General features: G+C 38.4%; 2 protein-coding genes across 5 annotated transcripts in view; one reads left to right on the top strand and one right to left on the bottom strand.

Moving 5' to 3' along the window:
- Window positions 1-16,287, bottom strand: part of LOC117774512 (myotonin-protein kinase) — a 22,719-nt gene extending 6,432 nt beyond the window's left edge. The window contains exons 1-4 of one of the 2 annotated variants that reach the window (XM_034606987.1): window positions 15,474-16,287; window positions 4,851-4,942; window positions 381-464; window positions 105-200 (exon numbers count right to left, since the gene is read on the bottom strand). In XM_034606987.1, coding sequence (XP_034462878.1) covers window positions 105-200; window positions 381-464; window positions 4,851-4,942; window positions 15,474-15,639 — 438 coding nt within the window. In that variant the 5' untranslated portion in view covers window positions 15,640-16,287. The remainder of the gene's footprint in view (window positions 1-104; window positions 201-380; window positions 465-4,850; window positions 4,943-15,473) is intronic. The other variant, XM_034606988.1, reaches the window with a different exon arrangement.
- Window positions 14,682-24,486, top strand: si:ch1073-303d10.1 (protein LBH). Of its 3 annotated transcripts, none has more exons than XM_034607007.1 (4): window positions 14,682-14,739; window positions 20,120-20,198; window positions 22,621-22,871; window positions 23,792-24,486. In XM_034607007.1, exons 2-4 carry the CDS (start codon window positions 20,121-20,123, stop codon window positions 23,907-23,909), a joined length of 447 nt encoding a protein of 148 aa, XP_034462898.1. In that variant the 5' UTR covers window positions 14,682-14,739; window position 20,120; the 3' UTR covers window positions 23,910-24,486. The 3 variants fall into 3 exon arrangements, with proteins under 3 accessions (XP_034462898.1, XP_034462897.1, XP_034462895.1); XM_034607006.1 differs by lacking the exon at window positions 14,682-14,739 and adding an exon at window positions 17,745-17,790; XM_034607004.1 differs by lacking the exon at window positions 14,682-14,739 and adding an exon at window positions 17,949-18,372.

The raw sequence follows: 24,486 nt of genomic DNA, 5'->3' as shown, positions 1-24,486 counted from the left end.
ATTTAAATTAAAAACAGTATGCACTACTACACAAACGAACAAGACAGGAGTATTGCATACAATATGTTAACTTGACATTTCTGATTGGGCGTGTTCATACATACCAGATAGTTGTCATCCTGAAAGGCATAGTGCAATTCTGTGATCCAGCGTCTGTCACCCCTCAGTAAAACCTCCCTCTCCTCCTGGTAACATGCTGTCTGTGTAAGACACAAAAACCAGGATATAAGCCACAAATAGGAACAGATTCATCTTAAATCAAACAGCATGTATCCCCATTACTTTCCTTCCTTTGTCTTCCTTCTCAGTGCTGCATATACACTGAGAGAACTGCCGATGTTCTTAGTCCTGTGTATGTGAGTGCAGATTTGTGTGTGTACCTCTCCTCGCCTCAGCATGTCCCACTTATTCATAATCTTCACAGCGTACACTTGTTGTGTGCTTTGCATCCTTGCTACAGCAACCTGCAACAGTGGCAACACAGAATACCCACATCAAGCACATAATGGGTGTTCACATTACCAAAGACAGTAGATCCATTCAGTCCTAAAGCTCAGTGACAGTGACTCATTTGAAACAGTTAAATTCAGTGCAGTGGTGGTTACATACTCTCTGGCAGTACAGTTGCCAGCAAGTTTTTGGAATTTTATTTACAGTACTGTCATTGTACTGTATTGCAATTCATAGTAAAAAGCTCATCATTGATGTTGTCATGAAAATGCCTAGTAACCAGTGGAAGATCCTTAACTGACAGGTCTGTGAAACTAAACATGACTGAAACAGAGAAATGCACAAAGGTGAAACCTGTTAGCCATAGTACTGAGAGAGATAGACAGAGAGCACACAAGTAAAGCACTTTATGTTGTCATCTAAACTAGTAAAAGGGTTTATAAATACTGACCATTTACAAGAACAATTGTGTTAAATTTACTTTCAGAAAACGTATCAACTTATCACCTTGGCAGGGATACCATCCCAACGGAGTAAAGACAAGTGGACCTCACATGTAGAGTAGAACTATGAGAGAACATTATTATTTACCACTACAATCACTGTAGAGACTGGTTCTCCTGGGACTGTTCAATGCAATTAACTATCAAAAGGCTCACATAGAACAAAACCTCATAGCAAATCTCTCTAACCCGGTCTGTTTTGGGTCTGGAAACATTTAGAAAATCAATCACAATGTATCAAATGGTCTAAATTTGGGATTCAGTATCTTGCCCAAAGACATTTCAGCATGCAGATGTGGAAGACTGGGATCGAATAGCCAACATGGTCAGAGGATGACCGCTCTACCCCCTCAGCCACAGCCATATGTTTTATTTCTCCATTCTGTATTGAACCACTTCCTGATAGTGCCTGTGCTGAAATTATTTAGATAATATATAATTTTCATAATTTTATTAGAACATTCATAGAAAATCATGATTTCCATCACCCCACAAAAGATGTTTTTTAAATAAAATTATTAACATAACTTGTGTTTTCAAAAATTCTAATGAAATTTCTCACAAAGATGTTCCCAAATGTATAAATGTATTTTCATAATGTTTTTCATTGTTCCATTGTTTAGATGAAAAACAGCTTTCAACGCATAATCATGACTTTTCCAATTCTATAACTTAATTGTAAATATATAACTGAACAATATATTATTAGTGTGAATTCGTTATTTATTTATTTTACTTAAAAATATGTGTCGTGACGGGATTACATTGTGTGGTGGAAAAGACAGCATGTGTTGGAAATCACATGTAACAACAGCATTGATGAACAATATTCACTTTTATTATTCTTGAAACAAAATAACATAACTTTTGAAATACAACTTCATCATTAAGACTTATGTCATCATTGGCCATTAAATCAAATTGAATAAAATTGCTTATTCGCTGCTCTTTTTGTGCTTAAACCTACAAACAAGTTGCAAAGATTTGACTTGCTTGAAAAAGGGAAAAGAATAAAGAAACAGCCTTAAGCCTTTTCTCTCAAAAAGATAATAGAAAATAGATATTTTCAGTATGTGGGCTTTCCTCAGCAGAAACTATAGAGGAGCGAGGAGAAACAAAACAACAGCAAGTTCTGCAGATAAACCTTCAACAGCATTCTCCTTTCTGTTTGGAGACCGAAGCATCTGAAAAGATGGGGCTCTGAGCAATAGTAGCTTAGAATTCGCCAAGACATCTCTCCTGGTCTTGCAGAGACAATCTAGAGGAGCATCATGTATTCAATTCACACATGCTACAGATGATGTTTTACATCCATCAAATCCCCTTTGAATTACAATGATAATGTGGGTCTGGGGAAAAGAAAAAGATTGGCATGTATTTTACAGAGGGATGTGTCTCTGATTGTTGGTTTAAAAGTCTGTAAAGGACCCTTTTGCAAAACTCCCTTGATAAAACGGTTGCTTCAGGATGCTCCATCCTAAATTACTGGTGTAGTGTTCTCATCGAGACAACCAGGAGATGCTTTTGCATTCTTTTTATGTTCTATTTAATTGTCTCCTTCTTTCCTTTTGTTATCCTACTGTTAGGTAAACATTTATTTTTTTCTCCACTTCCTTTCTTATTTTGTTTCTTTGCATTTTTGGTTTGGTGGCCCTTGTCCCATTTTCTTTTATCAGGTTAGGTGAGAACCCACTCCGTTTTAGCAAAGCTAACCAAGTGGTATTTCTTCTATAGCTTATCAGACACAACTTTGGTGATCACTTGCTGAACCATATCTGTGCACATTTTTGGATATTTCTTTTTTATCTGTGAAAAAATGTAGAATGAAAAAGCAGAGTTCTTAAATCATTTGATCTCTGTCTCATCTGCTGTTTGGTCTTGAGCTTTGGTGAATCAACCATCTGTTCTTTTCAAGTCTGTCACATATTTGTCCACCTTCCTTAGGGCATCGTCACGGTTTGCATTAGTTACATAAAGATCTCTGTAGACCTTTGCCCTAGTCTTTGCAACCTTTTTCCTCTCTTTTCTTTACAGACCGCTGGGATGTTTCAGATAGCTCAAAGGAGCTTGAATAGTCAGGTGGGACAAATTCTGGGCCAACCAAAACTCTCTACTGCCGCTACTCTTTTTAACTTCCTGCATCTGTTTTGTTGAGAAGTTCGCCATTGTCTTCAAATTTGTCTTTTGTCTCCCTCTGACAATTACGACACAGATTTAACATCACTCTGTCTTTACTGAGGAACTCCTCATAATTAAGTGGTTGTGATTTAATCCTTTCACTGTATGCTGTATGCTGCTGTGGTCTTTCGTGCCATCTTAAAGAACAAGAGATGGTGGAGAAATTCTAATCTGTCGTTGACCAACAGTGCTCGCAATTTTTTTTACTTAAAAACCATACAATGAATTAGCTGAAAAAGTGTTTTCTTATATTAGTCAACTGAAATGCATTTATAACACTGGCATTGTCATTTCCATCACAATATATTTTTTTCCATCACAATAAACAAAGTGATAGAAATGACTGTTGTGGAAATGACATTTTGTCACAATTTAAGATAAATATCATGATATACAAGCATACTAATGTCAGTTGTAGAGTTAGCATTACAGGGGCACAAAATTAGCTATAGTTGAAGAATCATCCTGTTATCAACACTAGTTAAAAGCCTAATATGCAGGAAACACCCTGTATATAGTTAAGTCTATAGGCAGATGGCAATTAAATACACTGACAAATATTTATGATGATTGAGAATGAATTGAATGTTGATTAAATGAGTCCATTCATACTATTTTGCAGGGTGTTTTAAGTAATGTTAAAAACAAATCATGAAGATATTTCAAGCGGAAAGAGCTGTATAAATAAACTTGTTAGCAAACAAGACTAGCATTTTCTCAATTATTTTTAGTTTAAAATATATTGTTAGAGTATTTATTTTCACAGAAAAATCCCAATTTGTAATTTATTATATATTGTATTTTACAATATAAAGTCACATGGTTTGCTAATGAAATCTGCATGGAAGGAGATAGCAACATTAGTTAGCTAACTCTGCAACACAACACTACAAAACAAATGTGCTTAAAATCTTATAACCACATGATAAAAGTTTGCATGAAAAACACAATAAACCAAACTTGCCAAACTTCCAAGAACCCAGCGCTTCTCCTTTTCCAGTTACTATATCTGGTGAGGAACATCCAGAAATACACTGTGGTGTTCGGTGTGATGTGATGTCAGGTGTCACAATTGAGCCATGGCATATTACAATCAGGGTTACACCAAGCCCAAGATATAATGTATAGTATAGCCACCTAGTATTCCCACCTTACCAAACGTACCCAAAATGGAATACATTCAAAGGTGTTTTACTGTGAGAGAGGGATGGAGTATACTGTAGGGTTTTTTGTACTTCAAAATATACAGCATTATTTTTAGTCTACTGTTAAAATAACATCTAAACTTATCCTGCATGTTCTTCAGTATTTCATAGGGATATTGGAAAACTGAGCTGCATTGAGCTACAGGTTCATATGGTACAATGTAATACTCATTCTCACACATAAGGTGAGCAGAATGTTGCAAACATCTGTCAGTATAATGCAGCCTCTGAATAACTGAATCACCTTTATTGTTGATGTGAAAACTGATGGTGAGGATGAAAAGTAGTAACTTTTAAAATATGTTATTAAGAGGGGGGCCAATGTAGACAGCTTTAGTTGAAAAACAACTGCTCATGAAAATAGAAAGAATTAGTGCAAATGTAAGTGTAATTGTCTAAAAACATCTGAATAAATATTTTAACTTCCCTAGATGCATTTGTAATCAATAATTTGTCAGATCTTGCTGATTCAAAATATTTAAAAAAGTTGAATTCCTGCTCCACACATGCTCACCTCACTGAATGTGCCACGACCAATCACTCTCAGGATGTGAAAGTCTTCTCTTTTGATGCGAGTCTTCTTCACCTGCCTCACCAGAGGCTCAGCTGTAATGGAGGCGAGAGAAAGAGATTGTGACTCATTGTTGTAACCACACCATTGACCTTGTACTATCATGCGGTGTCAAAATTGAACATCTAATAGTACTTCCACATAATCTGATTCTATCAGACAATTATTTAATAACCTTCGATTTCTCATTATCAGACTACATGCCATTAATGAAAAACTCCTTTTCTAGATGTCTACCTGATAGTGCTGCAGCTAAATTGAAGGAAATAATTCCAATTACATTTAAACACGTATTATCCATCGTTATAACCAACGAATTCTTTAAAAACCCTAGCTCCACTGAGATTGACCATCTCGTCGATAGCTCTGTAAAGTCATTACGACTAACATTAGACTCCATAGCGCCTCTAAAATAGAAACGTGTAAAACATTGTAAATTAGTTTCCTGGTATAATTCCAACACACATGAATTAAAGCAAGTGTCAAGAAAACTAGAAAGGAGTGGTGCTCGAACAACCGTGTTGAAAATCACTTAGCCTGGAAAAATAGTGTTAAAGCATATAAGAAGGCTCTCCACAAAGCAAGAGCTGCCTACTACTCCACATTAATAGAAGAAAATAAAAACAACCCCAGGTTTCTCTTCAGCACTGTAGCCAAACCTTCTTTAATGATACAATTCTAATTATTAGAAATAAAATCAACCATCTCCTGCCCTCAATTGGCACTAATACACCATCAAGAACAGAAATCTCAGAAACTGCTGAGAATCTTATCAATTATTTAGACAGCTTCTCTCTGACCAACAATTTGTAGCTTAGATCCCATTCCTACAAAATTATTGAAAGAAATTGATAGTAGGTTACAGAATATAACCTATATCTCTTATTATCTTCAGGATATGCACAACAGTCCTTAAAGCTAGAACCTTCTAATAAAACCCACCCTGGACCCGGAGGCTTTAGCCAACTACAGACCGATATCCAACTTCCCCTTCCTGTCTAAAATCCTCGAGAAGGTTGTAGCCAATCAGCTAAGTGAGTTTCTCAAGGAAAGTAATGTACAGGTATATGAAGACTTCCAGTCGGCGTTTAGAGCTAATCACAGCACGGAGACAGCCTTGGCAAAACTCACTAGTTCCCTTGTCTGTCCTCATCCTGTTAGATCTTAGTGCAGCATTAGACACTATTGATCATCCAATTTATTACAAAGACTAGAACAGTTCATTGGCATTAAAAGAACCACCCTACACTGGTTTAAATCATATTTTTTAGATCGATTCTAATTTGTGCAGATTAATGATGAGTCATCTGTGCGCACCAAAGGTAACCATAGTGTTCCACAGGATTCTGTGCTCGGCCCAATTTTATTCTCATTATATATTATTAAACTCAAATAAAACAGAGGTTCTAATACTTGGCCCTAAACACCTTAGAGATACATTATCTAATGATATAGCTGCGCTAGATCACATTGCCCTTGCTTCCAATGAAACAGTCAAGAATTTTGGAGTCATTTTCGATCCCGATTTGTCCTTTGATTGTCACTTAAAACAAATTTCTAGGACCGCCTTCTTCCACTTGCATAACATCTCAAAAATCAGACATGTCCTTTCTCAGAAAGATGCAGAAAAACTAGTCCACGCCTTTGTTACATCCAGACTTGATTATTCCTTATTATCAGGCTCCAGCAGTAAGTCGTTAAAGACTCTGCAGCTTGTCCAAGATGCCGCAGCACGTGTCCTGACAAGAACCAAGAAAAGAGACCACATTTCTCCTGTATTAGCTTCGCTACACTGGCTTCCGGTTAAATCTAGAATAGAATTTAAAATTCTCCTCCTCACCTTCAAGGCCCTTAATAATATGTCACCATTATACCTCAAAGAGCTGATAGTACCTTATCAACCCACTAGAGCACTGCGCTCCCAGAATTCAGGCTTACTTGTCGTCCCTAAAGTCTCTAAAAGTAGAGTAGGAGCCAGAGCCTTCAGCTATCAAGCTCCTCTCCTGTGGAATCATCTCCCACTTTCAGTTCGGGAGGCAGACACCAGCTGTACGTTTAAGAGTAGGCTTAAAACCTTCCTTTACGATAAAGTTTAGAGTTAGAGCTGGTACAGGTTTGTCTTAGACCTGCTCTTAGTTATGCTGCTATAGGTCTAGAATGTCGGGGGACACATGACACACGGAGCTTCTCTTCCCAGCGTCTCCTTCCTCTTCTCCGTCCTTATCACATCAAAGAAATGAATGTCTCATCAATACATTTTAATGACTTGACTTCTTCCCCGGAGTCCCTATGCCTTATCGTCCGCAGATCCAGGGCCGCGTGGATTATAATGGTGGATTGCGAATCAGAGATCGTGAACTTAATGGCGGATCCTGTATCGTGCTGGCTGTGGACTATGATTGTGGACTATGATTCCAACAAGACTGCTTGATATATAATATGTCTACTCAGATACTCTACCATTACTGACAATAATTAATCTATTAATTTATCTTCCATTATGCTACAAACTGTTTCTTCTAATCAATGCTGTAAATACTCTTATACCTTACATGTGGCTCTCTCTGAGGTTTCTACGTTCTTTTAAACCTGTTAAAAGTTTTTTTTAAAATAGTTTTTCCTTACTCTTGTTGAAGGTTAAGGGCAGAGAATGTCACACCTTGTTAAACCCTATGAGACAAATTGTGATTTGTGAATATGGGCTATACGGCCCATGGGTTTTATCGATCTTGCTCTGGTTTTTTTAAACGTTTTTATGCCAAATTATAAGTCCAAAAGTGCGGTCTGGCTCCTTTATGTGATAAACATTGTAGAGACATAAGTTTTAAAGACTTATGACATGATTTTAAATCTTTACTACTATGGTGGGACTGTGGGAAAGTGGAGATCAAGCAGCTTTGTCAACCGTAGACTCTCAATGTTTCTCGTAATATCACCAAATCTATGAAAGACCTAGAGACTGAAATCTTGGAGCTGTAGAGTTCTGCAGAGTCCTTTTTCACTCTGGAGAAGAAAAGCAGGCAGAGCAGAATCATCCACGCTCTTCGATCTAATACAGGACAACTGCTGACTGAAGCCAGTGAGATCCGAAAGAGAGCTGTGGATTTTTACTCCCATCAATACAACAGTGAGTACACCGAGGAGGAGGGGTCTTCGACTTCTGAGTCTTGGAAGAGGCCAACAAAGGACTGGAGGGTCCTTTGACTTCAGAGGAGGTATAGGCTTTGCAGAGCATGCCCCCTGCATGCCCCTGGAAACGATGGCATTTTTCAAAGCCTTCTGGCCTGAAATGGGAGAGGACGTTTTAGAGGTCTTCACAGGGTTCAACAACTCATCTCTGCCTCAGAGCTGCATGAGAGCAGTTCTGACCCTGCTGCCTAAAAAGGGGGAACTTCAAAACATAAGCAACTGGTGACCAGTCTCTCTGCTGTGCACGGATTATAAATTGCTTTCAAAGGTCCTGGCAAACAGGCTGAAAAAGGTGATGGACCAGATCATCCACCGGACCCAAACCTACTGTGTGCCCAGCAGGTCCATTGTTGACAATGTGTCACGGATTGGAGATCTTTTGGAACCCTCTGGTTCATTGGGCTTAGATGCTGGTCTGGTTTCTTTGGACCAGGAAAAGGCATTTGACCGGGTTGAGCACCGTTACCTTTGGAAAGTGTTACAAAGGTTTGGCCTCAGCCCTGGACTTATCGCCAAGATTAAGGTAATGTAGGAGGACATTGAGAGTGCACTGAAAATGTTGTTTGTATAAACCTTTTAAAGTGACTCGGGGTATAAGATAAGGCTGCTCGATGTCCGGTATGCTCTATGCACTTTCTATCGAACCAATGTTACACAATATTCGTTCTTTTATTGCCTGTTTTTAACACACATTTTAATTTGTCTGCTTATGCAGATGATATTTTGTTATTTTTATCGAAAACCAAAAAGATGAAAACAGGTTATGGGAAATTGTTAAAACCTTTAAGAAAGTCTCAGCTGCTAAGGTGAACTCAACAAAAAGCGAGGCTGTAGCAGTTGGGAATTGTCTCTCTCAGCTGCCAGGAGGGCTAAGCTGGAAGAGGGGAGGCCTAAAGTACCTGGGGGTTCATTTAGGAGACAATGGCACAGTAAAGAAGAACTGGGAGGGAGTGGTGGAGAAGGTGGAGGGGAGGTTGGCCAAGTGGAAGTGGCTACTACCTCAAATGTCATATAGAGGAAGAGTTCTAATTATCCAAAACCTGGTAGCATCAACCCTCTGTCACAAACTAAAGTGTATAGAACCCCCTGCTGGTCTGCTACAAAAAGTGCGGTCCATCATGTTCAATTTCTTCTGGGACAAATTACACTGGGTCCCACAGAGTGCTAACCTGCCTAAGGAAGAGGGGTGCAGGGGTTAGTACACCTGGGGAGCAGAACAGCAGTTTTCAGACTACAGCACATACAAAGTTACCTAACAGGGAATGATGATGTGGTATGGTGACCAGCTACAAGCATAATTTTAAGGGGAGTAGCAGGTCTTGGTTTAGATGCATCTTTGTTTTTAATGAACTTGGATTGTATCCATTTGTGTGACCTGCCTCCATTTTCCATTTTCCCTTCAGGGACTGTTTAGAGCATGGACTCTTTTTAATTGGAACAGAGTGGAGCCTGCAGCTTCACTGTTTTGGCTCCTGGAAGAGCCTCTGATCCCCGTGGCCCGGCTGGATGTTCAGGACAACAGCAGACCTGGTCTCACCCAACGTTTACATTCAGCCAGGACAGTGAAGCTGAAACTATAAGTGTATGTAGCAGGTCCAGGACTTCACAACACGGAAGCAGCAGCTTCTCTACTGAGCCTGAAGTCAAGCCGACACACCAGAAACATTTTAAACGAATGGATTAAAAGACTGAGAAAGGAGGAAATGGAGATGCTGCAGGATTATTGGACAGGAGCAGAAACACCAGACGAAGGAGATCCGTTCCCTGAACTGGGATTAGAAATCAACTAGACAGGATTAACGGGACCTTTGCTGATGAATAAAACTGCTGCAGCTACAGACCGGCACATGATGAATGGGAACATTTTATACAAACACTGTGTTCAAGCTGTGCACAAAAAGAAGTTAAGCGACAGAAAAGACAGGGTGTGGAGAGAGAGACTGGGATCCTGAATGTCCCTTCTGCCAAAAACCAGAGATGTTTTTTCACTGTTTCCTGGACTGCAAAAGACTTGAGTCTCTTTTTAAAACCTTTAAAACTGCAATGAGTGTTGGTCAGAAACTGCTTTTATTTTTGGTGCGGGGTATAAGAAAGAAGATGCAAAAAAGTGGCAGATGTAAAATTTTGTAGTGGGTCAACTGTAAACTGTCAAAACTGTAAATAGACTATATTTATATAGCACTTTGAACAACCAATCAAGCCACATTCACACATTCATATAAAGCTATGACTCATATCATCAGGGTCATTTGGCATTCAGTGTCTTGCCCAAGAAGACTTTGACATGTGAACTGATAAGTAGATGGCCCACTCTTCTTCCTGAACCACAGCCGATCCAAAGCAAAATGCGAACACCGAGTGAAGGTTATTCCTACCACCACTCACCCGATCCCTACAGACTCTCATAAAGTGATTTTAAGCTGGATAAAGTGATGAGGTCAGGTGTGCCCACATCTGTGCAAATGCTTTGACCTTTTGGAACTGTGAAACTAAACTGTGCCTCCTCGCTCTTCCTTTTTCAGATGTGGTCAAATCAGACCAGCCGCTTTTAAACATGTAGTCAGTTTGCTGCTCCCTGTATCCTTCAGCTGAACAGAAGACTGTTTGCCATAAAGGGAGTTCCTTCTCAGCACAGCAACTGTCTGAATTGCAGTCACTCTGCTCTGCTAAAAATAGCAGCTATCATTTATGAATTGAGTCAAGTTTTCCAGTCCTATATTTTTATTTTCATTCCCCTCCTCCACACTCACTGAAAGGAATGCAGTCATAGGCACCGTGCCGTGTGTTGTTTTAAAATTGGCAAAGAGAGCAACTTCAAGAACACACATTACTGTAGCTACCGAGCTACAAGTTTCCTGGAACATCAGGCCACTGCACATATGGTAGCTCTGGGTGGGCCTAGCCTTGTGATCTGTGCTGCGTCACAGCCTTATAAATTTGTGATGCTGCATTTTGCATTGAAACAGAGTGATCAACATTTTAATGTCATACAGATCACTAACATTTGTACAGATTAAGTCTCAGGTGAGGGCAGTTAAACTGTATTTTTCTACCTACAGGATGATATAATAACTGCTCTTCTATACAGCTTCATAGAGAAAGTCTTAGTACCTAATATCATCAACAAGAGAGAATAGCGCTGCTGACTCTTCAAGAGTGTTTCAGAACACATAAAACATAATCAAATTCCACAAACTACACAAAAGATCTTATTATCTTCACACTTGACATGTGAATTCTTAAAGACCCAAGTAAATGCAGTGTCACATTTGGTGGGATTTGGACATGTGACAAGTTCAATATTAATAAACAGATGACCAACACTCTGAAGCAGTCAGTGGGGGTGGCGCAGATTGCCTTTAGTCTGCAGACTGAGTAAAACATGTTTTTTTGAGCCACAGGACGGCTGTGCAGATAATCTCGGTACAATGGACAGGTACAATTACTTTAATGTGCACAGAAGGGCTGTTGCTCAGGGGTCAGGGTCCTCTAAACAGAAGGTTGGCAGTTCGATCCCAGTCTTCCCCAAATTGATCCTTCTCATAGAGAGTGCCACACGCAGATGAATGTGTGTCTCAATAGGTGAATGTAAAACTGTAATGTAAAGCGCTTTCAAATTGTCAGTCAAAATTGCCGCCACATCGTTATGATGATTTGATTATTGTTATTTCACAATACTGACACAGACACCAGGTGCTATGGGTGCTTATCTTCATCATGGAAGTAACATTCATAGAATCACTTCCTCTTTAGAAATTTGTCTTCAAAGTAAAAGCGCAATGTTTGTTGAGCTGAATTATAGAGCTTTTATTTTGAAAAGTTGTGAATTTGGATCTGAAGATTGTGTTGATTGCTTAACAGGCCCCTGAAATAGCCAACATGCAGTGCAGGAAAAAACAACAGTTAAATGAATCTTTCAAACTTATTTAAAAACCCCACACTTGAACAGTAATATAACAAATTCAGTTTCAATTGCAGATAATCTTGGCATTATAGCCAAATCTAATACAATTTAAGTAAATGGCAACCACTTCTTCAAATGTAAAAAAAACTTGTGAGTATCACAAGAACTTGAATTACCTGCAGTTACTGCAGCATTAACTAACAGGAGGATAACATTTAGGCTAAAGACCTGATGTAAATGATGCCGTTTCTAAGTCGAATTTGAATGTGGGGGCTTACGTCACTTGGATGACAACAGAGGAGCAGTATGGAGGCATTTTATGTTTTTCTTCTGTTGTTCTTTTACGTTTGGTGTCCTCCAAGCACCAACATTCAGAATCAGATTTGACATGAAACAAGGTTATTTACACCGTGTTTTAAGCCTAAATGTCCACTGTAAATTGCTAATCTAGCAGACGTAGCAACACAAAGGTGTGTCCGAGGGTCCGTGAACGCACCTCATAGGAATATATGAACGAACATTTAGGCTTAAAATACAGTGAAAATGACCTGGTTTTGAGTCGAATATGAATGTCGGGGCTTGCAAACACTGATGACACCACAGGAGCAGTATGGAGGCATGTTATGTTTTTTCTGTTGTTTTATTACAAGTACAAGTCGCCATTGACACCAATTGTATTGGATTCTGCTGCAACACAGTTTACCGCTGAGACTCCAGAAGTGTTTTGTGGACTCAAACACTTCACCCACTCCTCCATCGGCATAGTGGTGAGTAGATAATTAGTGAATTTTCATTTTTCAGTGAACTATCCCTTTAAGGTTAGACTTAGAACGTTCCTTTTTGATAAAGATTATACTTAGGGCTGGATCAGGTGAGACCTGAACCATCCCTTAGTTATGATGCTATAGGCCTAGACTGCTGGGGGAGCTCCCATCATGCACTCAGCACTTTCTCTCTCTTCCTCTCTCTGTCTCTTCCTCCCCTTATTTTACTACACGTCACTAACTTTGTGTTTTTTTCCTCTCTCCCTCTCCCTCTCATATTCTGCAGGTATCTCTGACTCCAGAGCTGAAGGATCCAGATGACAATAACAATTATTATTATAATTATTATTAATATAATTATTATTTATCATCATCATCATCATGGTTGTTATTATCATTATATTAACTGGTGCTGCTATAATTTAAAACATATTTACATCTATAATTATCACGCTTATTATTCTCATTATTACAACCAGTCCGACAGAGCAGAAACATGATGGTTAAACAACTGTTCCTGTTCTCTCTCCCCCCCCCTCCTCTCCCCTCTCTGATAGAGCTCCCCTTTCTTCCCCATTTTTCTCCACTCACCCCAACTGGTCGAGGCAGATGGCTGCCCACATTGAGTCTGGTTCTGCTCAAGGTTTCTTCCAGTTAATTAGGGAGTTTTTTTTTTCATATTTCGAAAAATTACATAAACGGATTATCAGGCATCATGTTTTGGTCGAGACATTGAGTCTGGTTCTGTTAAAGGTTTGAGCAAGAGAGGACAGTGAAAAGATTGTTGAAGGACCAATGTCACGAGTTCAGCTGTGGACAGCAACATGAGCCCAATTAAAACAAATTTGGAAAGTGTTTGGAAAATTAAGTTAATTTTACTATTGGATGTACTGACTACTGTCACTGAATTACTTTGATACAATATTGAATAATTCATATTTCTATCCCAGCATATGCATACAGGTATTTACACAACAAAAACGTTGGACTTTTTTTGCAAAATATGTTGAAAGAAAAACTCATAGTGAATACATTCAATCATATTGTCTCCCAAGTATATTTACTGCACACAAAATCATATCTACTCTAATTCATAAAACTCATAAAGAAAGTGACCAAACTAGCAAATTATGTGTATTTAGAATGCAGCACAGCAGAAAACTAACTAAAGTTCAGAGTTGTGACGTGTTCGTTGACATTTTCGGAAACTACGGAGGTTGTGGAACTTTTTTCAATGAAAGTTGGGTTAATATACTGTAATCTTAGTCGAATAGAATTCGTCTTTATAGTTTGATAAGATGTCTTGGGAAAATGTTGATATTGCCAATGGCCTCATCTTTTCCTTCTGATATGCCTTTGTATTTCCTTCAGTACTTTACTCACCTGCTAGCTCGCTATATTGTTGCGCAGAATTGGATGTACAAAGTACAGAGGAGGAGGTCAGGGAAGATGGACGGATCAAGGAAACATCAGGCTATTGTTAATTTCCTGCACTTCAACAATAGTCAATATTTTAACCATGACCATGATCATTCTCTATGTAGTTATTTTATCCCAAACATTAGCTAGAGCTATGTCAGCTCAGAAACCAATAGCATTTTGTAAAGGTTGCTCTTACTTTTTACCATCGCTGTTGCTCTTTCGCAGTGCATTAGTGCGTTAGTGTGGGTGTATAGCCTTGTTCTAAAGACAATGGGCTGTTCAAAAGGTACAGGACTGCGGTCAAGGCTTCCCTCTTTATAATGAAGAAAAACTTCAACTGTCATTGAGGAACTATCTGTTTCCACAGATTAATTTCACTTTACAATTTCACCACCTCAGCTTGTCACCCAGACAATATCAGGACTATCTGGTGTAGAATTTTAAAGTAAAAGCCCTTGGAAACATCACATTTTCACTGTTTTGGTTGCAACAGAGAAAGAGATTCTTATGGCACTTGACAATAATGAAATCACTGAAAAGATAGCAGAGTGCGGTGAGTTACTGCCGCACTCTGCTATCAACATATAGGATTAGCCTATAATTACAGGTCTGGTGCTTTGAAAACGGTGGCCTTGAAAGGGAATACATTTCTGAACTGAATTATTGTCACAGTCCCGTGCACCTTGCTCATCACCCAGACCAGTTTCCTTGGACTAAATTGACAGTGCCATTGGTCTGTTACCAGAAACATGACTCGTAGTTAGCCTGGGTAAGGTATATCTAACATTTTAACTCTGTCTTATTTTAGTCAAATTGTATAACTAACATTAAACTATGTAAATCTAAAACCAAAACTAGGACTGGCCTAACACTACAGACTATGTAGTCTAATTTATCTTTGCGAAACCAGTCACAGTTCCTGAATAACAAAACAGAATAGTTGTAGTTGTTTCAAATGTTTCCAACAGTGGACCTGTGGCAGAGTTAATGAAAAATAAATAATGAGTGAATTCATGTTTTTCTGGTTGGGAATGTCACTTTGTAACAAAACAATCTGTCAGGGTGTTATGGCTGGTGCATGACTCATCAGTTGATTGTTCTCAATTAGGGGCCAAACAAAGTATACTTGTAAGGCTAATAACAGATTGAGTACAATTGAGATGTGCAGGTTAATATTTATTATTATTATTATTATTATTATAATGATAATAATTAAATAAAATGATAAAGATAAATACACACACACACACACACACACACACATACAAATAAGAGGAAAACACTCACCCCATTGCAGGAAACGAGATACATACTTCTCCCTTGCAAAGGGTGAGGAGTAGAACTCCTGATAGACCCCCACTAGTAGGTCCAACAGGGTCTGGAGGCCAACAGGTCCCGTGGTCTGGGGGCCCCCGTTCTGGTCAGGTGCACCAAGGCCAGGGCTGGTCGACATGATGCCCAATGGGTGAGGTGCGTGCTGGTTTAAAATAGCAGTGTAACCCTGATGTCCATGAGTTGTTGAATTTGCATGAATTTAAGGTGGAACATCTTTTTCCTCTTCTTTTACAGTTTCTCTATTTGGTTTCTTGAGAATACAGTAACAGTCCACTCTCTCTTCACCCCTGCCAAACGCACAGTCACTTTTTGGGATCTCTTTCTGTATCACAACCTAACCCTTCCCCTTACCCCCGCCTATCGCTTTTTCTCTTTACCTGCTCAGCTTGATCACTGTTCAAGATTGTGTTGTTTCTATGCAAACATCCTCTTTCAATAGGTCATGTTCCCTCTCACGTTTTTCCTCTCTCCGTTTTGTCTTTGTAAGTCAGATCCCTCCTCTCTTTGTCTGTCTGTCCGTCTCTGCCCTCGTTCTTCTCTTCCTGTGGCTCTCCATGGTTGTGCAACATCTGTCAAGCCTGCAGTTTCTCTAGCTCTGACTCAAGACCTTTTTTGGTGTTTGAGTCTCCCTCTCTACCCACTCCCTCTATTCAAAGTACTACCCTTTTTTCTACTACAACAGTTAAACCTAATAGAGAAGTGTGTGCATGCTCTAAAACAATTCCTTTTTTTTTTTTACCTGCCCTTGATTGCCTTTCTTCCGTTTTTTCTTTCCCCTGTGACAAATATGAACCACTGACCTGAATCAGAGCTTTAAGTTTTCACTCATGTCATGTTTTGAATAGTGCAAATCTTTTATTTTGTTCACGATACAAAGTTTTTTTTTTGGATCCCTTAATTATTTTGTATGTCTGTTGTCTCACCACCTCTCCCCTTTGTCACCCCACGTATCCTCCTTATTTAATGTGGCCCCCCCCACTCAATCTTTTTCCAGTAGCAGAGATAATATCTTCTCGTCAAACTGAGTGGTTTTGTAAGTCATCCACCCTTTCAATCCATCATTTGTCTTTTGCTGTAGTGTCTGTAGATCTGTGTCTGTGCTCTTTTTCCACTCACTCTCGCTCTCTTCTGCTCAACTTCTGTTCTGACTTTTCGATTGAGCTGCGTCCTTCCTCTTCTCTTTTTAGAAATACACCACAGCCGCCACATATAGGACCGCCTTAAACTTGTAATATCTCAATTTCATAGTTGTTTAAACTGCTTTTTGTGTCAAACTGAATGGCCTCACAACCACATTAAAGTGATTATGTTTTTAAGCCTCTGTGCTGGCAATAGCTAGTGGCCAGAGGCATTATGTTTTGGGGTTGTCGTCCGTCTGTCTGTCCCATTCTATTGAAAGCGATATCTCAAGTGTGCCTTGAGTTTCGTCACATTTGGTACAAACATTCACTTGGACTCAAAGAATTAACTGATTTGATGTGGCCAAAGGTCATGGTCATGCTGGCCTGTTTTTCTTGAACGTGATATCTTGAGAAACTCAACAAATTTGATTGAATAGCATAGCAAAAAGATGGGTGGCTATTTCTCTTGAGGTTGCTTGTGTATCAAACACCCCTAGGAACCGATTGTGTCACATTTTACCAATGCCACAGCTTCTCTAAAACCTTTAAAAATTACAGGCCTGGAGATGAGCATTGACAAGTTGATGTCAACCACTGCAGTACAGTAGACAATCCTCATGAGTTATTTATTCATGACACCATGACTTGATGCCATTGCCCACATTTCTCTTACTTTTTTCATTCAAGGACGATTTAGCATGGACAATGTTCAGCCAACACTTTGAAAATCCTGCCCTTAAACCCGCCCATCCAGCATTTTATCTTAGTCTACATTATGAAATAACATATTTTCCATAGTTTGACCCCATATTTATCCAATATACTTCTATTCTGTCGTGATAATGTCACAATAGTATACAAAGTATTTAGTTACAGAGTGTAATTGTGTATAATATACTGTATATTACATAAATGGTATTCCCCATTAATCCTAGAAGGTGTATGTGATAATTATTAAAAAACAAAGGGACAGATGACAGTTATAGAACACTGGGAAATTGATCATCTATCAAACCAGGTCAGGCAAATTTAATGTACATGGAGAATACTCCAGCCCCACATACATTAGCACCTCCTGCTGGTTCAAAATTGACTTGACGAGCTGCAGCAGGGGAACTTCACATGACAGCTGGATGAATTTATCTGAGGTAATATTATAGGAACACTATAATAAATAACTCTCCACTGTGTTCACCTCATATTCTTGAACAGGTAAAGAAGGAAGTAAAGACATGCTAACTTAAAGAAATGTGTTAAAATCCTTTCCACGATAGTTTTTAGTGGAAAAGCCTCTTGCATTAATCATAAAGTAAAATAATGTCCAACATGTGATGAATGAGTGCAGCCCATCAGCAGGAGAACAATGTGAGGCCCAGTATTGCTGCACACTCACATGTTACATCAAGGCTTTACTTGTAATCAAACGTGACGCTAAATCCTGTCAGCTTGTAAAGCTGGTTTATGTGCGTCAGGGAGCAAGCCATTGGAGGAAATTAAGGAAGAGGAGGAGAAGAGGAAGGGGGGGGCGGGGTGAGGAAAGACAGCTTGAACGTGTGACTGTCAGGAAAAATTCAAAAAAAGTGACTGACAATTCAGAGTGACCAACTTTCAATAGGAATAGTTCGTCAGCGGTAAAAGAAGACATTGGAAATACTTTCTTGATTTCAACAAAAAAATCTTTTAATCCTTTAAATACCTGTAAAGATGAGCTGTATCCCTGCCTCACACAGGTAAGATACATGACAAAAACATTCTAAATACTTAGAACATGATGTATCTACCTGCCCATGCTACCATAGCTGTGAGAAGTGGTGTTTTGTGTTATATTCTTAAATCAGAGGGCACCATAGATTCAACAAGATCATACCTGAGACTAAATTTATTGGGACCATGAAACGGAAATTGACTGCCTGGAATAAAATCATATATCAAACTCATGACAGTAGCATCACTGTCTCTGTTCAGGCCTATATAAATTCATTAAATAAAGCATTGTGATTAGAGACTAGCCAGCATAAAGACAACATTTACTCCCATATTCTGTCCCTCTAGATTTTAAATACTCTGTGCTTAGATGTCAGTGTGTTTATACACATATAACTAGAAATATGAACTCATGCCTTGGTTACAAAAACATAAATGTTTGCAATGTCAAAGTCACCTTACAGGATAATCACTCAGTTCAACTATCCCCTTAATTCCTTTATAATTATTACCCTATATGTCAGGCTGTCTTTTTTGTTTTCCACCTTTTCTCACCCTTCCCCCATCTTTGCAGCTGACAAGTCAGTTGTTGTTCAAGCCTGTTATTTCATTAAGTGCTTACCTGCAGATTAACTCAGAGGAAAAAAAGTCTTACTTTGCCAGCTCCCTCCTCATCCCTCAAGTCTTTTTCTATACAGCCCAAGTATTTTTGTCTCACTGAAACGTATGATAATGCACTCCTCCATCTAAAAGTGTCTGTGAAGATGAGTTAAGTTATATGAAATAAAATGTTCAGACCACATTTGCTTGTTTAGCTTATATATATACTATAGGATAAAATATTTTTTTCTGACCACATCTATTTGGATGTATTTTTTCTTTGATGTTGCAGTTATTGCCAAATAGAGCTTTTCCACAGCATCCATTCTAACATGAAACAGTAGTTTTAAAAATGTTCCAGTTTAGCTGGTGATCAGGTTAACCGGTGATATTCTGAATGAATTTCTGATGTTTCATTCATGTGGCGGAATTGTCAGATCCATGAAAATTGTGGTGATCAAAACTCACATTAAATGATGTAATAACCCTAAAAATGTTTACTCTTCTCTCCTAAAATTTTCATTTTTAACAATGTTAATGCAATAAAATAAAATACAATGAAAATAAAGCAATGATTTGGAATTTGAACCTCTCATCATAACGAGCCAGATCTCTTTGAAGGTGTGAGTTGAGTTGTTTTGAAATCGTAAACCTTATTTGACACAAATACGCTGAGGTTGTCATTGAGTCAAACCAAAGCAAAGCCCCTGTCAGTGCTGTTTGTGTTCTGACAACATGGTAGTGTGCAATTTCTGTGGCTACCATTCATGTACACACCCAGAACAGGCGGAAAAATACCAGAATTCCATGTATCTAAATAGACTTAATGTGATCGGAAATCTCTGTGTTTATTTCATGTCTTCATGTTTCCAGCTATAGTTTGATTGTTAAGGATCAGCAAATTAAACTTTTTTTAGGTTCAATTCATTGCTGAAATCTTCATTTTCAGTTTAATTAAATTTAATTAAATTGTATCATAATATACATTACCACAAAGCACTTTACTGTATATAGTGAGGTTGATGTCAAGGTCAGTGCATTGTAGACTCGGGGCAAAGAAGGCATTGTGTTGCTGTGTTGCTGAAATTCAGTGGCCCAATAATGACTTTTGATCGTGTAAATGCTTCAGGCAAAATTGACCTTAATTAAACAAGTGTGTTGTGTTTTTTGCAGTATGAGCACCATTCTCAATCAAGTAGAATCTCAGATGGAGGACAGTTCAGTGGAGCGAAGAGGCAGCAGAGCCTACCAGGTACAACTGACATACTTGACTGCTTTATTTTCCCTTGATCAAATTGCATCACTTTTTTTTCAGATTCACGTGTTTGATTTGTTTGAATGGTGTTTTCTCTATCCAATAGTTATTCACTTTCTTGTTCTTGTTTGAGTTGCTTGCTAAAAAAATATTTCTGGCAATGCAAGATGATAATACACAAACACATGTACTTTTATATACTCTACATTATTTACAATTTGCCTTTTACTTTTAAATCATTATGAAAGAAAGATGATTTCATTGAAAACTACACCCTAAAAAATGCTGGGTTAAAAATAACTCAATTTGGGTTATTGCTGTACCCATTGCTGGGTCAAATATGGACCGATCCAACTCTGTGTTATTACAACCCAGCAGAGTTGTTTTTTTGTTTTTTTTACCCAAAACTGGATAAAAGTAAATATAAAAATACTCAAAATTAGATTGAAAAAATACAACCCAAATCAAAAGGGTAAAATTACTTACTCTAACTACTTAAGAAATGTACTGACGAAAGAAGATTATAGTAAAACTATGTGATGAAACAAGCACAATGTCTCAGCTGTTCTTTATTTTTAATTTATTTATACAAGCAAAATTATATAAATATAATATAATAAATCATCATTCAAATGCATGTTAACACATGCAAGGTTTTCAAATGTGACCTCCTTGATTAAACAAAAGCTGGTAGTCAAATGATCTGACCTCAAATAATGGCCAAGGGTGATCGACACAAACAAAGGCCAACTCCAAATACAGGCCAGGAGAAAATAGTAACAATAGATAAACTCAGTTCCTGTATGTAATGTACATTCCAACTATGAATTATAAACATTTACATCACTTCAATGTTAAGTTCCACAAGATGGCAGTAGCTACATTTGAAGTATATGGCAGCTATCTATAGTGTTATTTTCACCTTTTCATTAAAATGGCCGTCTGAAAAGAGAATTAACTGCCTTTTTGGTGTGTCACCAACCCATTGTGTTGGGTCAATACTTTAACCCAATGCTGGGTCAAATCCACACAACTCATAATCCAGCCACCTCAACCCAGCATTTGGGTTATTAAAATAACCCAGCATTTTTTAGTGTGTAGGCTTGGCCGAAACTTACAACATGACTAGACTGTGCCGTGTTGAGGAAGTAGCTAAAACCTGGTTTGACTGATTACAACTTGCTTGAAAAGTCGCTAAATGTTGCTTGGTGATATAATACAATAAATGTACATATTTATGAAGTTCTCGCATCATATTTACATTCTGCTTTCCCTCGCCTTTCTTTCTCTGATTGCCTCTCTCCTACTGTCTGTGGACACATATACAGTATTTTAACGAAGCTGGATCCACAGTAAAGCTGTTGTCATTGACATGTTTTTCTACTTCTGTGTCAGACAATGGAACATGTGTGAACCAGTGACCCATTGTTAGTCACTACTTTCAAGTCATTTCCAGCTTCTGCTATCTTCTGCTATTCCTGATTTTATAACTACAACATTGTATGACAAAATCACTAGACACATATGTTAAATCCAGCGACTGTAGTGATTTCTGCAAGTTTTAAAGTGAAATGATCCCTCTGTCACTCAGGTCTGTATGTCAGCTACCATGTGATCGAATGATTTTTGGGAACTTTTTCTTACAAAGACAACATACCTGTTTACATGGCAAATGAAAATTATTATTCCTATAATATTCCCATTTACATGCAGCCATGCATAGTCCTGAAAAACAATCCATCCATCCATCCATCCATCCATCCATCCCAATTAATGACTTGTTCAACTGTGTGAAGCCTCCTCTTGTGTTTGAACTTTTTTTTGAATATATCTCAACCCTAAGCTTGCAAACTGTTGCCTAGTTGGTTTGTGGACAACACAACAAGCAAGAGGCTGTGTTTTGCAAACTGCCATAACTGAGACATTTTATAAACGTGCTGAATACATGTCTAAATAATTATTCTAAATTCAGAAAAATATTAGTACATATATCATGTTATTTTTGAAAAATTCTGAATACTAAATATTCAGCATTCACCATCCTTGTGTTCACCGGGTGAATTTTCGACGTAAAGTACTAATAGTGCTTTGTCTAAAAACATTGGATTGCAAACACTGCCTGTCCTGAGATAATAGAAACCTATTTATTTTGAAAGAGCAACAGTCAATGGGGAAAGCCTAGTACTTGCTTGGCTGATCCATTGTGAAGCTTGATAACTCCATCATTCAATCTGTCAGTAACATTTGCATGCAAGAGTGGTGGTTCAGCAGTTACTTGGAAGGTCTGAAGGTTAAAATTCTAAGATGTATCCTCAGATGGTTTTAAACTTCTTAAAAGTTTGGAATAACATAAATCATTAGCATAACCTTTGTTTTTTTTAAGGAAAATTAATACAAATCATATATCTTCCTGGTCCAGATCTTTCCAGAAGCTGAAAAGAATGAAGACTCAGATTCCAGTTACCCTGATGACTTTCTGTATAGGAGGGAGCGTCTCCCCTCGATTGTTGTGGAGCCCACAGAGCTCAGTGAGTTGGAGAGTGTGGCGCATTACTGGCCTCGTCAATGCCAAATGAGCCACAACGTGAATGAGGAGGAGGAAAGCTCTGGTGATCACACAGAGGCCTCTGTGGATGGAGATCAGCAGGAGGAAATGGGGATGGACGAAAGGTGAGGACAGTGCAGTGGTATATTATTTGATCCTGCCTTTCAAACACATTTGACCTGTGTTCATTTTATCTCTTTTTCCACATTATTGCACTCCTTTCTGCACTGGCTCAGTATTTTTCGCATGGCTCATTCTTGCACAGAATTAAATTCTTTCATGTTTACATATTAATATTACATACAACCAACTATACATATTTTGTCTGGACTCTATATACAACCCTCATATATATGCACTCCCCTCCCCAACTCAATGTACCCCCCTCTCCTATTTAATCTGTTATACATATATGATCATCCTTAAATATTTGGTTTAGATGCTACCTGCATTGTATTGGCTATGTACCTGTACTCTGCACAAAGATAATTAAGTTAAGATAACTCTTATCAGGGAAGTTTAAAGGGATAGTTCACCCAAAAATGAAAATTAACTCATTATCTACTCACCACTATGCCGATGCAGGGGTGGGTGAAGTGTTTGAGTCCACAAAACACTTCTGGAGTCTCAGGGGAAAACAGCGTTGCAGCCAAATCCAAAATAATTGACCGATTGGTCAATGGTGACCGATTCTTTAAACGTAAAAATACAACTGAAGAAAACATAAAATGCTTCCAAACTGCTCCTGTGGTGACATTCAAGTGTCCGTATGCCCAGACATTCAAATTCGACTCAAAACTGTGTCATTTAAACAATGTTTTTAGACTAAATGTCCATTGTGATCCACGCGCAAATCTAGCTCTAGAGGAGGATATTTAGGCTAAATACATGGTGTAAATGATGCCATTTGAAGTCGAATTTCAATGTTGTGTCATCACTGCAATAAAAACTGACCTATTCAGTGAATTAAAATAGGCTATGATGGATAATATCCTCTGTATTCTTTGTACCATCTGACAGTTTCTCTAAATTTTCATTGTTGCAGCTCAGTTGCTAGGAAGTCTTCTATTGGACCGTCCCAGAGTCAACTGTCCCTCTCCCGGCTGACTCCGCCTGCCTCCCCCACCCACCTTGAAGCTGCCCCACCATGTCAGAAGAGTTGAACCAGTACAACCAGTATGGACTGACACCATTGCAGTTTACCTGAATTGTGTGTATTTAAAATGTATAATCAGTTCATGGGCACTATACCAATAAATGAGAATCGTATTGGGAAGGTTGAGTAAAGTGAAGATGCAAGATCCATTTCAGATAACTAATATTAAGCTGAATCCAGTATTGCTATATCTAGTTTAGAATTATCTGTGGTTAACTGCTGCACTTAATGTATCTGACTTGTGGACTGAAGTAATGAGAGACTGTTGTGACAACCTCCAGTACTTCTGAGGGTGATTTTCTTCCTTTGCAACACCAGTCTCATTCCACAGCAAGCATGTGATGAATTATCCAGTTTACTAAAGCATGAAAGCCTGGCCCAGACCCAAAATGTCTGTTATGGCTGTTACCGTAGCAATAAGAGCTACAACTGTGGCATGGAATAATTTAGTCATGGCATTAGTGGACCCACAGAATGGAGGGCACCTCCATCATGTCCAAAGAATTGACCAGTATGTGTATGAGGTTTTCACAGATAAGATTATTAAATTAAATTGCTTAATAATTAAATTGTATATGTCAAGG

The sequence above is a fragment of the Hippoglossus hippoglossus genome, chromosome 14 (genome assembly GCF_009819705.1).
Source record: "Hippoglossus hippoglossus isolate fHipHip1 chromosome 14, fHipHip1.pri, whole genome shotgun sequence".
Classification (NCBI taxonomy): Eukaryota; Metazoa; Chordata; class Actinopteri; order Pleuronectiformes; family Pleuronectidae; genus Hippoglossus; species Hippoglossus hippoglossus.
Note: the sequence above shows the minus strand (reverse complement) of the source record. Positions and strands in the feature narration are given on the sequence as shown.